The 14,409-nt window shown below is 38.3% G+C and overlaps 1 protein-coding gene across 1 annotated transcript in view; it reads left to right on the top strand.

The window, feature by feature from the left end:
- The window catches only part of MACROD2 (mono-ADP ribosylhydrolase 2), a 1,066,625-nt gene extending 1,053,542 nt beyond the window's left edge, over positions 1–13,083 (top strand). Inside the window, exons 17-18 of the mRNA XM_032212948.1 lie at positions 751–819; positions 7,827–13,083. Of these exons, the coding sequence (XP_032068839.1) occupies positions 751–812 (62 nt within the window). The 3' untranslated portion in view covers positions 813–819; positions 7,827–13,083. The remainder of the gene's footprint in view (positions 1–750; positions 820–7,826) is intronic.
- Positions 13,084–14,409: the final 1,326 nt, after the last annotated feature.

The following is a 14,409-nucleotide window of genomic DNA, read 5'->3' on the forward strand; positions in this document are numbered from 1 at the left end:
TAATTGTGGTTTTCTGCTGTTGTGAGAATAATTAAACTAGAGAAAGTTTAATGTCTCCAGAGAAAGAGAAAGAACTGGAAAAATCACAAAATAGAAAGATTTGAAAAATAGAAACACAAAGATTGTGCAAAAGAAATCAGAGATTGCAGCAATAGTGATAAGTGCCTTAGGTACAATCCCAAAAAAACTGGAGCACAACTTGAACCCAGTTGGCAGTGATAAAATCACCATCAGCCACTTTCAAAAGGCAGTTTTATTTGGAACAGGTCACATCATGAGAAGATACTTCAACACAATCAAACAATAATATATGTACCTATCCCAGGACCTTTATAGGTGGATAAAAATGCCAAATCCAGTCTAGATATCTGGCTAAGTGTGACCAACCATAATTCATATATGTTAATTCTCAGGTAATCTTGCTGTGATCTAGGATGAGGAACTGTCAGATGTTTACAATCTTATTAGGGCATATACCGTAATAAAAAATTGCAATGCTACTTACTACATACAATGCTAATGTTAAAATGACACTAAAATTTCAAATCAGGTCCAAAGATTCCCAAATTCATATTAATGATTTCAATGTTTCTTTTAAAATGAGCCAGTCAAATTAATTTTTCTTTAGTGTGATTTGGACATCTTCTAATGCAGTTAATGAAATAATTCAGCAACTTGATTATTGAATTTCAGAAAGAATGCCGACCTGAAAAAGAATGCGGAAAAATAACCTTACTGTTTTGTTTTCAGTTGAAATGAATAGTCAAGTTGAAAACCTAGAAGAGCCTACACAATCACAGACAGAAAATTAACCTCAGGGTAAGTTAATTCATCTTTCCTTTCCATTATATGCTATAGTTTTTTTATAAAATACAGAATAACAGAGTTGGAAGAGTCTTGCTCAAGCTGGAGACCCCATGCCATTTTATTGCAGCTGTTCCACATGTAATATTTTTATGGATGTTATAGCTGGGAAAACTAATGGAATCTCTATGCAAAACAAAATATGCCTAAAAATATGAATCTGACTTGAATTCCCAAATTCAGTGTTGAAAGGTAAAAAAAAAAATCTCTATGACACCCTTGCTAGCCAAAAAAATACACTAGAAATACCCCCCTTCCACACATTCCACAGACAAAAGTCTTCCCTGACCTACGTGCAAGGTTATAAAAATATCTTAAACCCTTTTAAAATTGAAATTGACAATGCACAGTCAGCTGATACCGGCAAATCAATCAGGAAGCAAGATCCCATAAATCATGATATGGAAACCTCCTATCTCACAATACTCCCCTCCCCAGATCTTCAACACCAGACCCCTCATGAAAATCCCACACCTACAGAAGATTCCACATTTAGAAAAGATTAGCCCTCCCAAACCCTTCACACCAGTGGTGGGTTTCAAAAATTGTTCGAACCTACTCTGTGGGTGTGGCCTCTTTTGTGGGAGTGGCTTGCCACCCATGTGACTGGATGGGAGTGACTTGCCGCCCATGTGACTGGATATGAAGATGCCGATGACACTTGTCAGAACCACCTTAAATTACCTCACACACAGCACTGGCATCCATAAGAATATGATGTAAACTTGTTTTTTAAAACAAGGCATCTTTGATTTGCGTTAAAACAACTTCAACACACACAATGTTCTGATTGCATCACAAACGCAGTAGTCATCCTTACCTTTCACAGAGGCACTGAGTTTTATAAATATGAGCATGATAATGTAGAATAATCATATCCAAGGACCAGTGGTGGGTTTCAAAAAAAATTGGAACCTCTTCTGTAGGTGTGGCCTGCTTTCCGGATCCACTGGTGGAACCTCTTCTAACCGGTTCGGTAGATTTGACGAACCGGTTCCACCGAATAGGTGCGAACTGGTAAGAACCCACCTCTGCTTCACACCACCCTCAGGGCAAAAACATGTGAGATCAACATATCAACACACCCTACAATCAAAGCCTACTTTCATTATAAACATTACTGTTCTCAATGTTCTGATTTTGCGGGCACCTTTGAGAACTTTACAGTCCATTATGCTGTCAAAGAAACCATTCTCCATCTCAAGTGCATTGTCCAGAGTGCTTATTTTCACGACTCAACTCGAAAAATGGACTGACAGTATTTTCTTCAAATAGTAGTCACTTGATGAGGTCAAGGATTGTCTGCAGATGAGAACATGAAGTCTCTTGCTTCCTTTTTCAACCAGGCCCAATTGCCAAGAGGTTAATGAGGAAGGAGGAATAGAGGGAGCCAAACTGCAGAAGGCTTAGTCTTACCAATTCTGTCAACAGCCAACAGAGAACATCCCCTTCCTGTGCACAAATAAGTGCTACATTTTCTATATCTGATCCTTATAATATCTGATGTGGTCTATAGCAGGTGTTGGGGCAGGAGATGACTAGCGATCACTGATTCTACTATAGAACTATAGAAAATCAGCCATTTTTACTGGCTGGAATTAGGCCTGGCTCTTTGAAATCTATATTCCAGAAGCGATCGATATATGTTCTGAGAATTTCATGCCCTTGGCTGAACATTGCCAAATGCCACTTCTAAGTACTGAACTATTCTGCTCCATAGAAACTGACCTTATAAGCAATTGCAGAGTTTGATTACATGAGAAATGAAAGAGAACACACCAATATGGTCATAGACATAAGGAGCTTGATTCCTTGGTAGACAGAAACCAAGACCTGAAAAAACCCAATTCCCTGTCACATCCTAATTATAAAATCCAATTCTGAAATCCCTACCCAAGATAGATCAAACAGAATCACAAATACATTTCATTTCTTTTCCAGTGCTGATTACTTGATGCCGGTATCATATACCACCAAGATGAGCTATTTACACCTATAATGGGATTTCATGTCTCTCCAAACCAAATATAGAAGCTTTGTAACAGTGGCAGTTCTGTCACAGAGATTTTAAAATGTCTTATTACTGTGTGTACCTCTTTGTCCTTGCCAGCATATTGACAATATACTGCAATGCTGCAGATGGGAGAGAGAAATACGAGCTGCAACAGCCTCCATTTAAAAAGTTGTCAAGGGAAAAAAAAAGGACACACCAAATTAAAATGCTGCATTTGAAATTCTTCTCTTCTGTGTCACAGTCTAATTCATGCTTTCTTTCTCTCTCTCTCCTTCCCTCCCTCCTTACTCCAGCATTACTAAAAAATTAAGCTGCCATGTGCTTGACATTTTAGACATAGTTTCAAAGTTTATTACCTCCACTGGTGAGAAAAATATAATTGGTTTCTATAAATTGTTTTTATCTGAATGGAAACGCTATCTTTCTTCTTTGGTGGTTTGGGGTGAAGTAATGCATACACCACACTTGGAATTACTGCATTCAGTTTTGGTTGCCATGATGTAAAATAGATGTGGAGACTCTAGAAAGAGCGCAGAGAAGAGCAACAAAGATCATTAGGGGACTGGAGACTAAAATATATGAAGAACGGTTGCAGAAACTGGGTATGTCTAGTTTAATGAATAGAAGGACTAGGGGTGACATGCTAGCAGTGTTCCGATATCTCAGGGGCTGCCACAAACAAGAGGGAATCAAACTATTCTCCAAGGGTAGAACAAGAAGAAATGGATGGAAACAAATCAAGGAGAGAAGCAACTAAGGAGAAATTTCCTGACAGTTAGAACAATTAATCAGTGGAACAATTTCCCTCCAGAAGTTGTGAATGCTCCAACCCTGGAAGTTTTTAAGAAGATGCTGGATAACCATTTGTCTGAAGTGGTGTAGAGTTTCCTGCCTAAGCAGCGGGTTTGACTGGAAGACCTCCAAGGTCCCTTCCAACTCTGTTATTCTATTCTAAATCCATATTCTACAACTGGAAGATTTAGGGCAGCTTTTCCAAATTCCCAGATTGGTGGGCTGGGAGGTTTTATACGAAATAAAGTAGTGCCACCAGTAATAACTTGTTGATCGCTGTCCTAACTAACCCAGTTGGGTTTTTGCAAGGCGCTCTGAGAAGGAAGGCCTGAAACTCTGAGTTGCTGAAGATGAAAGCCTTCATTTGGGGCTTCTAAAGATGAAAGAGTAAATTTCATCTTTACTCTGCTCCTGTACCTCACTATCTCAAGTATATATTATGAAGGGGAGGATATATTTAGGGTTTGAAATATCACTGTACTCAAAACTGACAGAGATTATAATGAAAACTGATTTCTTACTGCCAAATAGCAAGCGAAAATTGCCTTACATACCAATCCTTATCTATAGGAGTGGAAGCTTCACTCAATTACTGATTTACTTTCAGGTGCCTTTATGGAAACCTGCAGTCTTAAGACTTAATATAATGTCTGGCTATGATTATGGTAGCATCCATATTTTATGTTATGTTATCAACCGTGTGTAGATTTTTCTTAAAGGAAAGCTAATTTAAGAATGTATGTATGTGCAATGATAAATGATAGATGAGAGAGAAAGGGAGATGGTAGATAACAAACTATAATATAGTGGGTCACATTCATCAATGGTCAAATGTCTACACACAACCAAATGGGGAGAAAAAGCAAAGTTGGGATGCAACCTTTCCTCAAAATGTCTTTAAAAATTGTCCATGTATGCTACTGTTGAGTATCAATCTATCTAGTGATGCTTTGGTGCAGAGTGAAGGACTATACAGGACTGCAGAAGGAAAGAACTTAAAGTGTACCAGAATAAGCATCTTCTGCTCGCAGGGTAGCTGCAGTTGGGTGGAACTTGCCCAGTGTTGCTCAGCCATCATGCCTTTGAAAAACTCTGGGTTTAAACCAAGGTTGAAATGCTCTGAAGTCTGCTACCGGTTCGCTTTTCTACTGGTTTGCTGCGTGTCAGTGGTGGGTTCCGGATCCCGGTGCAACTGGTACGGTGCAACGGGGCTAGGCGTCCACCACATGAATGCCGTACTTACTGCCCACAACACCTCTTCGATGCTCCAGCTGCTCATTGGAGCATTGCACAGGTGCCGTACACTCCATGCATGTGCGTGGAAGCCCCGAACAGCTCAAATACAGATAAGGAGTGCAGGAGAGTGGGTGCGCCCTCTGAAGCACCAGAATGGTACCTGGTGCTCCCAGCAGGCACCGGTACGCCCGTACCAGGACGTGCTGGTTGTATCCCACCACTGCTGGGTGTGCACTTTGCATGTCCACTATGCGTGCATGCGTACCACAAGCGCTACTATGCAGCATTGAAAAATGAGGATTAAGAAGTCTTTTCTGAGTCTGCAAAGGATTTCCTGTTTTCTAGCGAATAAAAATTCCAAGACACAGCTGATTGTCGCACAGCTGATAGTTGGAACTGCCGGTTCGCCCGAACCAGTAGCATTTTTTTACTACCAGTTTGGGCGAACCAGTCCAAACTGGTAGCATTTCACTCCTGGTTTAAAGAAGATTCCAAGGATCACTCTTGTGCTAGAAGGTTCTTAGCTATTCATTTTTTAGAGTTGTAATGGCAGAGTTTTATCCTTATGTTTCTCTGCACAAAATATCACGTGGAACTTTGCTCTACAATCGTAAACCAAGAACAAATACATCCATGTCCTCATCCCCCGATAGGCATCTTCTGCTGGCACAGCGGAAGCGACTGGATGCGACTCTTGGTAAATTTACATAAAACAAGACCGTGGGGAAATACAGAGGTAATATGGATAATTACCGAGATTCAACCAATGCAGTGGGAGAAGAAAGGTAGATAGCAGGATATGAAGCAGTGTAATTGCTTACCAGTTATATAAAAAAAGATAATGACATGGGAAAGAAAGGGGAGGTGGGGGAAGAGAGGGAGATGAAGGACTTCTTCTTGCTTTCAGGTATGACATCAGATCTGATTGGGAGGGGGAGGGGGGCGCCCAAAAAGATGGGAAAGTGTCAGAACAAAGAATCTCTTTCATTCCGAGACCTTTCACAGAGTCTGATGTTATCGCCTTGATCAAAAAGCTTTTCTCTGCATTCAGGGAACTTTAAGCAGACACTAATTGGATCAGCCATTTAAAAACCCTCCTCTAATTAACATTTATATATTATTATGTGATGCTTAGCAGATTTCTCCCTCCTTAGCTCCCTCCCAACCTTAAACATTTAAACTTTTGGCTGCTAGAAACTTTCAGATGTATCAAAAGAGTACTGTACCTGTTACTCTGGGCAAAGGCACTAAAAGACTTTCTACCATAAAAAATTGTTACATCAGTTGTAAGACACAGTACACAATCATTTTTTTCTTAGATTATTAAAAGCTGCTAAATATTACTTTAGATGTATGAATTAAATTTTAATTCCTCTGTGATTAGGGGAAGAAAGACTGTGGCTTCTGCCGCAATATTCCTCAGAATGCATCTCAATATTGCATGATAATCCCAGTGGTTTTAACTTTAGATATCAAATAAGGTGTGTGTTTTTTTAAATGCTGAGTTAGCTACCTGAGTTTTGCCACCGTACCATTCTTGTCTTATGGTAAGATGAACACCTACATCCATAAATATCTATATTTATAAATGAATTGCAATCCTGATTGCAATTAATTACTCACAGTTTTGAACTGATGTCCCACTGTTCCATCTACTTAGCTGGCATTCATCAGAAAGGGTAGGAAAGCCCTTCCTTCCTCCTTCCCTCCCTCCTTCCTTCCCTCCCTCCCTCCCTCCTTCCTTCCTTCCTTTCTTTTTCTTTCATTTTAATATGAGCTATTTGATCTGGCTCCCTTTCTTCATAGAAAAGCTGAGGAAAGTAGCATATGTTCCAGATGTAGAACATGGTTTTCTGTTATGCAAGTTGGACAATCTTTATGAAAGCAAATGATTGAAAGATGAAGTAGGGCTTCTTACATGATTCCAAGCTCATTAGTTAAATAATTACATTCTGAAGAATAAATCCATATTCAATTGATAGTTGGCCATAGTTATTAATCATTTATATATCTTGTACAATAAACAAACTTATATTAAAGGTGACTCAGTCTTCCATTCTTCCGAGATGGGTAAAATGAGGAGCCAGATTGTTGGGGGCAATAGGCTGACTCTGTAAACTGCTTAGAGGGCTGGTATATGAGTCTAAATGCTATTGCTATTGTTATTACCTTTAAGGAATATAAGCATATAACATATTATTTTACAGACATATCACTTCTTAATAACTCCTCCTGATTACTTGTAGAAATGTCCAAATCTGAAATGCTTCCCTACCTCTGCTTTGATATGAAGTTCACCTGACACTGGGGAACATGTTTTTCACTGATATTTTTTCAAAGATTTGGCCTCTGGTTTTGTTTTTCATGAATATTTTTATTATGTACATACAGACATGTCCACTTTAAAATTGGAAAACCTATGACAAAGCATTCATGCTCAATTTCCCAAGTCTTAAAATTCTCCAAATTAACGAATATTGTTGAAGCAGAATGCACAGAATCCAATAAAGTTAATAATAATAATAATAATAATAATAATAATAACAACAACAACAACACACAGCATTTTCTGCACATGTTCCCTAAAAATGGAAATCTCAGAAAATGTCAAGTGCTGGGGAAATCAGGACATTTGGATAGTTCAAATTTAAAGATTTATTGCAAGATTAAGCTCTCTACAAAAATCTGAGCTACTAACAGTCAAGGAAGATGAGTGGGAATTAAGAAGGCATTCAAGGTGGGCTGGACTTAGATCTCTTCCAGGCATGGAGGGACTTTAGGCTCAGCATGGTCATCTCCTACTAGAAAACCCAGAAACAAGGAGAATACAATCGAGATACCTTTGTTATTCCCTCTGCAGTGAAAAATGTTCTAGATAATGTTTACACCATCGGCTCCTTTTTTCTCTCTCCCTCTCCAGAAGACCATGACGACAGAAGAAAGCAGGAAGTGACCGAAGATCTGCAGTCACTAGTGCATTATGTGATGACATTCTGACTAACAGACAGCAGCAAACCATGGAGTGCAAAATAGGGTGGGGGAGGGGAGGGCAGGGCAATTAAGGGATTTGACTGATTCTTTATATTTGTTTCTCTTCTTTTGTTCAGTTGGTTTGGTAGATGACATGATGCTTTTCTACTATGGGTTGTAGAGTCTTGGTTTAGATTTCTTTGCCTCATTCCTATCTGTTCTGCCTTTCCTTTTGAAATTTTAAGGCCCCATTCTTCTGCGTATATATTCTTAGCTTCTAAGTACTCTCGCTCAGTTGCAATTCCTCTTCAAGGCAACATAGGCAAAGGATGTTTTAAGCATTGTCCTTCAAGAGTCTGAGGATTTCTTTGGAGTGTTCACAAAGCACTTACATCTGTCATTACTCCCATCAAGTTAAGATGCTGGCAGTACCAGTATCCTTTGATCTGTGGGTAAAGTCAACTTGCCAATGCTAGCACATAAACATTTCAGCTTGGTTGACTTTTCCTAAAGCTAGTATAACTACAAGAATTAAGGGTGAATAGGCATGTTACTGTGAATAAAGTTTTGAGGGTTACTAATGTCAAAATTACAACCTTTCCATCGGGGACTGGCAAAAGTAATTCCAGTCACATGGCTGATACCCCATGCAGAGATTCTCTATGCAAACTAGAGGCTGAAAGGCAATTCCAAATGGAGATTGTCCATAATCAAACTAAATATAGATTATAACTCCTGCACAGAGTTGCCCTCACACAAAGTGCTATTCAGCCATCTCCAGATCAGAGCTAATGACATTTGAATTAGCCCTCAGACTGTTTTTAACTCAGACCCAGGAGAATAACTACGTTGTCCACAGACAGAATGCAAACATGTGTTATGGAAAATACATCTCTCAATGAATAAGAGTCACAGTCTTGAAGAAAGGATCATCCATGTTCAGGAGAATAACTTTCTTTGCCCCCCCAAAACCAGGACATGGATTTCTTTTTCCTCCTTGTAAGTACCCCAAGATGTGGAGTATGTCTAATGGGTTAGATTTTTTAAATAGGACAAACGATATCCCCAATTAGCCAATTCCTTGCAAATCTACTCATGGCATGAAACCTTTTATCTATCCTAGTGGTATTTCTCCACAGCTCAGTATTGCATTGCCGACTAATAGGTGAGCACCTCTGGAGTATTTGGACATGTCTAAAGTACCTATTAATTCCAGTGCCCTCTGGGTAAGAGGTTTTGCAGACACTCTTTATCTCGCACATGGTATAATATGACTTGGGCTTTAACAATTTCATGCCTACTCTTGTTATATTTTCAACTGCATAGGCACACTTTTTAAATACATAAAATGCAATTAACAGATATTGGTGATGAATGTTGTACCATATGTCATCTGTTTTGCTAGCAAATGCTGGGCTCAAATGAAAAAAAAACAAAATTTTACATTCATTTTTCAACTACATTGTAAATTAAACTGATACCCTACTTGCAAGATTGAAAGAACACTCAGCATGGGTCCAAGGCTTGATATTCTGTAAACTAGTTTCCAACTGCTGTTAAAAACAATTACAGGAAGGTTTTTCTGTGTTATGAGATGCTGGCTTTGCGTAATTATGCATATGTACCATCTTTCAAACTTTTAAAAACAATTTCAAATATAACAAAGGTGTACGCACATGAAAGGAAGCTGAAATTTACCAGCCTTGGCTTATTTGTAAATATCTCCAACACAAATCTCAGATAAATAGTAACCATTGTTTATGCTTACACTAGCATACCCAAATATGAATTGGTTCATGATATGTAATTTGTAGAAAGATCAAAAAAATGAAAATTGGTTTCAAATAGATACTTACAGCTTTCTTGCCTTATAAGCAATATTTATGTATTCAAAAACCACCACGTTCTAAAAATATGATACTTTCAACTATTAATTCCTCTTCTCTTTTTGAACCATTCATTACATTGGTGATCTAGAAGATTCCTTTTGGTTACCACATAAGCACAGTATCATCCAGATTAATATGAATTTAGATTTCAATGAAATATATAAAATGTTTGGTTACACTTATATCAGTACCATCTGATATTTTTGATACGCTTACTAAGAATGTATATTTAGTCCCCCTTTTATCCATGGAGCACATGTGCCTCATTTCTTCTCCCTTCCTGCTTGACTGTCCCTATTTCCCTCTAGTTCACATTGCCACTGAGCTGTCCTTTCTGTTTCAGTTTACTGTGATTCAAAGACTTAGTTAGACATCCAACATGCATTATTACAATTCAACAAAAGCAACAAAATCAAAACAAGTGAGGCAACCTTTATTGCAGGGCTCTCCTTGCCCAATTGGACTCATGCATAGAAAGAGATTTTTTTAAAAATAAAATTGACTGCAATACGTGGTACGTGATGGTGGGGTTTAAAATTGTAGTCTGGATTCCTCTGCATGCAAATTTGGGAAAGAAATCCTTCATTATTTTATCAAAAAAAAAATATTGCAAGGCGAGACAGAAGTATTGAGCTTGTATAAACTTTACAAGGTGGCCAAGAGGTCTTTTCTAGCTTGTTTTGATCTTTTAATACTTCAGGCATGCTTTCGGCATCACTGAGCACTTTGAAGTGAAGAAGACTTTTCTATCCCACTTCTGGAATTTTATGAGACACGGTCATAAAATGTTGCATGGTCACATGGTTGCTCCCGGGAATGCCAAGAAAGAGGCCCCAAATTGCTGCTAGAGTAAAGGGGGGGCAACCTCTGTTGGTGGCAGAAGAGAGAAATAGAAAATTCTGGCCACCTTGTAATGTTTATATCTCTGTGAGACTCCCACTCCAATCTGGTACAATCTATAAGGATTTCTAAAATAAACATTGCAGCAAAAGTTTGCCTTTAGAATTGTGTTCCAAGAAGTAAACAGTTACAGAGACCTAATGGCCCTGTAATCCCAATAAATATATTTGGGTAGTTCAAATCACTTTCTTCACCGGTTCACATCTGTGCCCAGAACACCCTGCTTTGGGGTGCGATAGCAAAGCATGAAGCCAAGATTAAACACTTCAAACAGGAAAGTGGCAAGGTTATTCCTGCTAACTATGCCTCCCTGGGTTGAGGGGGCTTACTTGCATTGAAATGCGTGAATACAACAGACGGGTTTCAGACTGAGTTCATGATGTTCTCATAGGGCCTGTGTGTAGTTAGGTAAACCATATGTGCATTAATTAAATTCTTGTTTTCTTGCAACTTGTGCTACATGGGAACAAGCTTATGGATTCTGAGTTGAACTTGTTTGAGCATTAGATACTAGAGAAACCCTTAAAACAGGAGGTTGGGGGTTTGGCTATCCTCCTTCTGTTTCTATCATCTATTAGACAATAGGGAGTTGTTTTTTCCTTCCTTTTCTTTTTTTCTTGCAAGTGCAGGGTCCGCTTTTTTCAGATAATGGATGTTCTTTAGCAAATGTGCCTTTGGCTATTTGCACATAAAGGATGCACAGCAAGTCCTCGAATTGATCCCCTACTTTAAGTGGACTGTACTGAGATAGGTAGTTTTTTCCTACTGAGTTGATCACTGGCTCTTTTTACTGGGTATTTATCTGCATTGGGTGGCAGTAAATCTCCATCATTCCAGGCAGATTATTTCTCCCAACCCTAAAATTTTGAGGTCTACAAGGAATATGGACCAACTCTAAAGGTTTCCTCCCTCCCCCTCCAAAAAAATGCAAGGAATGTATTAATATTTTTTCGTCTGTTCTTGGAGATGACACCAACTGAAAGATATTACTTATTCCTAAAAATTAAAATGTGGTCTGATAATACATCATCATAATTTGCCTTTTCGCTCCCCAATCTCCTTAAGCATTGTTGTATTTAAGTTTTAGAAAGGAGCAAAAAGGAGGGTATTAATGAAGCAAGAAGAGAGTTAGAGAAATAAGCACAGAAAGCAACTGAAACTTTGACTAAATTTGAATGATCTCAGAAAAAAAATGTGTGAGCAAAATATTCTGATCAGTAGACATTTTCCTATATCCGATCATAGCCGTCTTTTCTGACTTCTTCACTGTTCTTAACATTTTCATTTTGGTTCTCATTGAAAGTGATGCTTCCCTTGGATCTAAATGCTTTGCCTCACTATGCTATCACCAAGAATGAAGTAAAGAGAGGACTCTTGGACTATGAAGGTGAAAAGGTCCGATAACATCTCAATTGTCTGATTTCCAACATGACTATATAAATTATTACTTTTCTCACTCAGAAGTCTAGGCTTGGAGAAGGTTGCTTGCATACAACCAACCAGATAGATAATAATACGGTACTATTCACTTAACTTCTTCTTGACTAGTCCTACCCAGACTCACTCTAAAAGCAATTAGAATCAGTTTTGTTACCATTTATATATGCCTGGACAGTACATTCTGAATAATGTGGATTTTTATATTAACAACACAAATTTACAGGCGGTTAAAGAGTACAAACTCTCCACCTGTCCTGCACAGCCACTTTCACAATGCTTTGAGCATTGAGATGAAAGGTCTGCCCCCACAGGGGAAACTTTGCATTATTTTGAGATACCTGTGTTTAATGTCCTCTTTCTACATTGATGTTCTGCTGTAGCAATTCTTCTGGTAACAGACTCACCTCTTTTTCATAAAAACATACAGAGCAGGCAACTGATTATTTTCAATTAATATTAGGCAATATATTGTTCAATGCAGCTAATTGTATTTCTTCTCCCAAACAATGACTCCCCCCTCTCTTTTATGAATTAACATTGTTCAGTCTACACACTTGATTTGAACAAAACACATTGTCTCTATATGCAGCGCATGTCTGCTTTGCTTTTAAAATGACAAAGTTAGCCAAATACATTGGATATATTTTCTTGGGAAATAGGGTTTTTTGTGACATTTGTGATATAAAGAAAGTCAGGAAAAATGTAATTTTCTTGATCAAAAATACGTTTTTACTTCAATGCAAATAACTGTAGTTAGTACATTGCTTGCAAAATATCTTCTAAGACATAATACAGACTTCTACATAGGGTTAATATGAGGCTCTTTTGTTAATCTGTCATTTAAATGCTGGACTTGCTGATGAATCTGTTTTTTTTTTCCTTTTGTCTATGCCATGCCTAACTAAAAATTCTAACAAACAATGCCTTCATACTAAAATGTTTGTTAAAAGCAAAATAAGAATAAACCTTGAAACTGAATTATTTGCATGTTTGTCATATTTGCAAAATGAGTGTTGCGTAGACTATTGAATATGAAATCTACAGTTTACTGAGATTTCCTGGAAGAAACAAAGGGTGCATGCATAAGATGATCCTGTACATGATACAAACATTTGAGAAATAATGAAATTGTCAGGGTTCCAAATATCATCCAAAATTAAATCAGAGTCCAAGGCAAAGTATTCCTCAAAGTTCCAATTTATTAACAGAGACATGTTGGCACATCTGTGAAAACCCAAATCTGAAAGCTTCCCGGGCTTTCCCACTCAGTTAAAAGTTCGGGATCTTGCCCCCACACTCACAAGTCCATCACATGGTCCAATCTTCCACTGCCATGCTGGCAGTTCCACCCATCCAGTTCCGGTCAGGCTCAGAGGTGTAGAGAACAAAAGATGACTTTGGTTTCTAGAAAGGATTTTTTTTAACTTTGACAACAACACATTCTACTCCTTACTACCCCCCCCCCAATTTCCCACTAATGAAAAGCATAGTAGAAAAGAATATTAGTGTGACAGGCCAAAGATCCTAAAAGGAACCGGCTGCAGGCCTGACAGGCGGCCTCTCCTCAGAAGAAAAACGTTTCTCGAAAGAGAATAACATAAGGGTTAACATAACAAAATTAACCACCTCTCCCCCTGCCTCTCCAGGGGGACCCTTTGGCTTATCAGGAAACTTATAATGGAATTGTTTTACTAACTTCTCCACTTTTAGGTTTCAGCTTTTCACCCAAGTAGCTTCAGATAAAGGGTACCCCTTCCAATGCACTAAATACTGTAAGTGGCCCCTATACAGCCTTGGACTCTGATTTAATTTTGGATGATATTTGGAACTGTGACAGAAATTTATAGAAGAAAGAAGGAAAAAGCAAACCACTTATTTTTGAAGGCAATTTTAGCTATGCCAACTGATTATACTAGCCCTATAATACTGGTGACATTGGGCTCATCGGAAGGTGGACCAAAATATTACCATATTTCCCTGAGGTAGTCCTCAGCTTACTATCATCTGTTTAGTTACTATTCACAGCTACAATGGCCCTGAAAAAAAGTTACAACTGATCCTCTCAACTGTAGCAATATCCCCACAGTCATGTAGTGTGTGGGTACGTGTGTGTGTGTGTGTGTGTGTGTCTCCAATCACTTGAGATAGAAAGATTCAGCTCCAGTTCCCAAATAGGTAATTTGGTATGTTTGGTATGTGAGAATGAAACTTTTTATGCTTAATAACTAGCTATAAAGGCCTTATGAATGTATTTATGTATTTATTTATTTAAGGCATTCATTTCTATGGCCTCCCATCTCAAAT

Source organism: Thamnophis elegans, chromosome 3 (genome assembly GCF_009769535.1).
Source record: "Thamnophis elegans isolate rThaEle1 chromosome 3, rThaEle1.pri, whole genome shotgun sequence".
Lineage (NCBI taxonomy): Eukaryota > Metazoa > Chordata > Lepidosauria > Squamata > Colubridae > Thamnophis > Thamnophis elegans.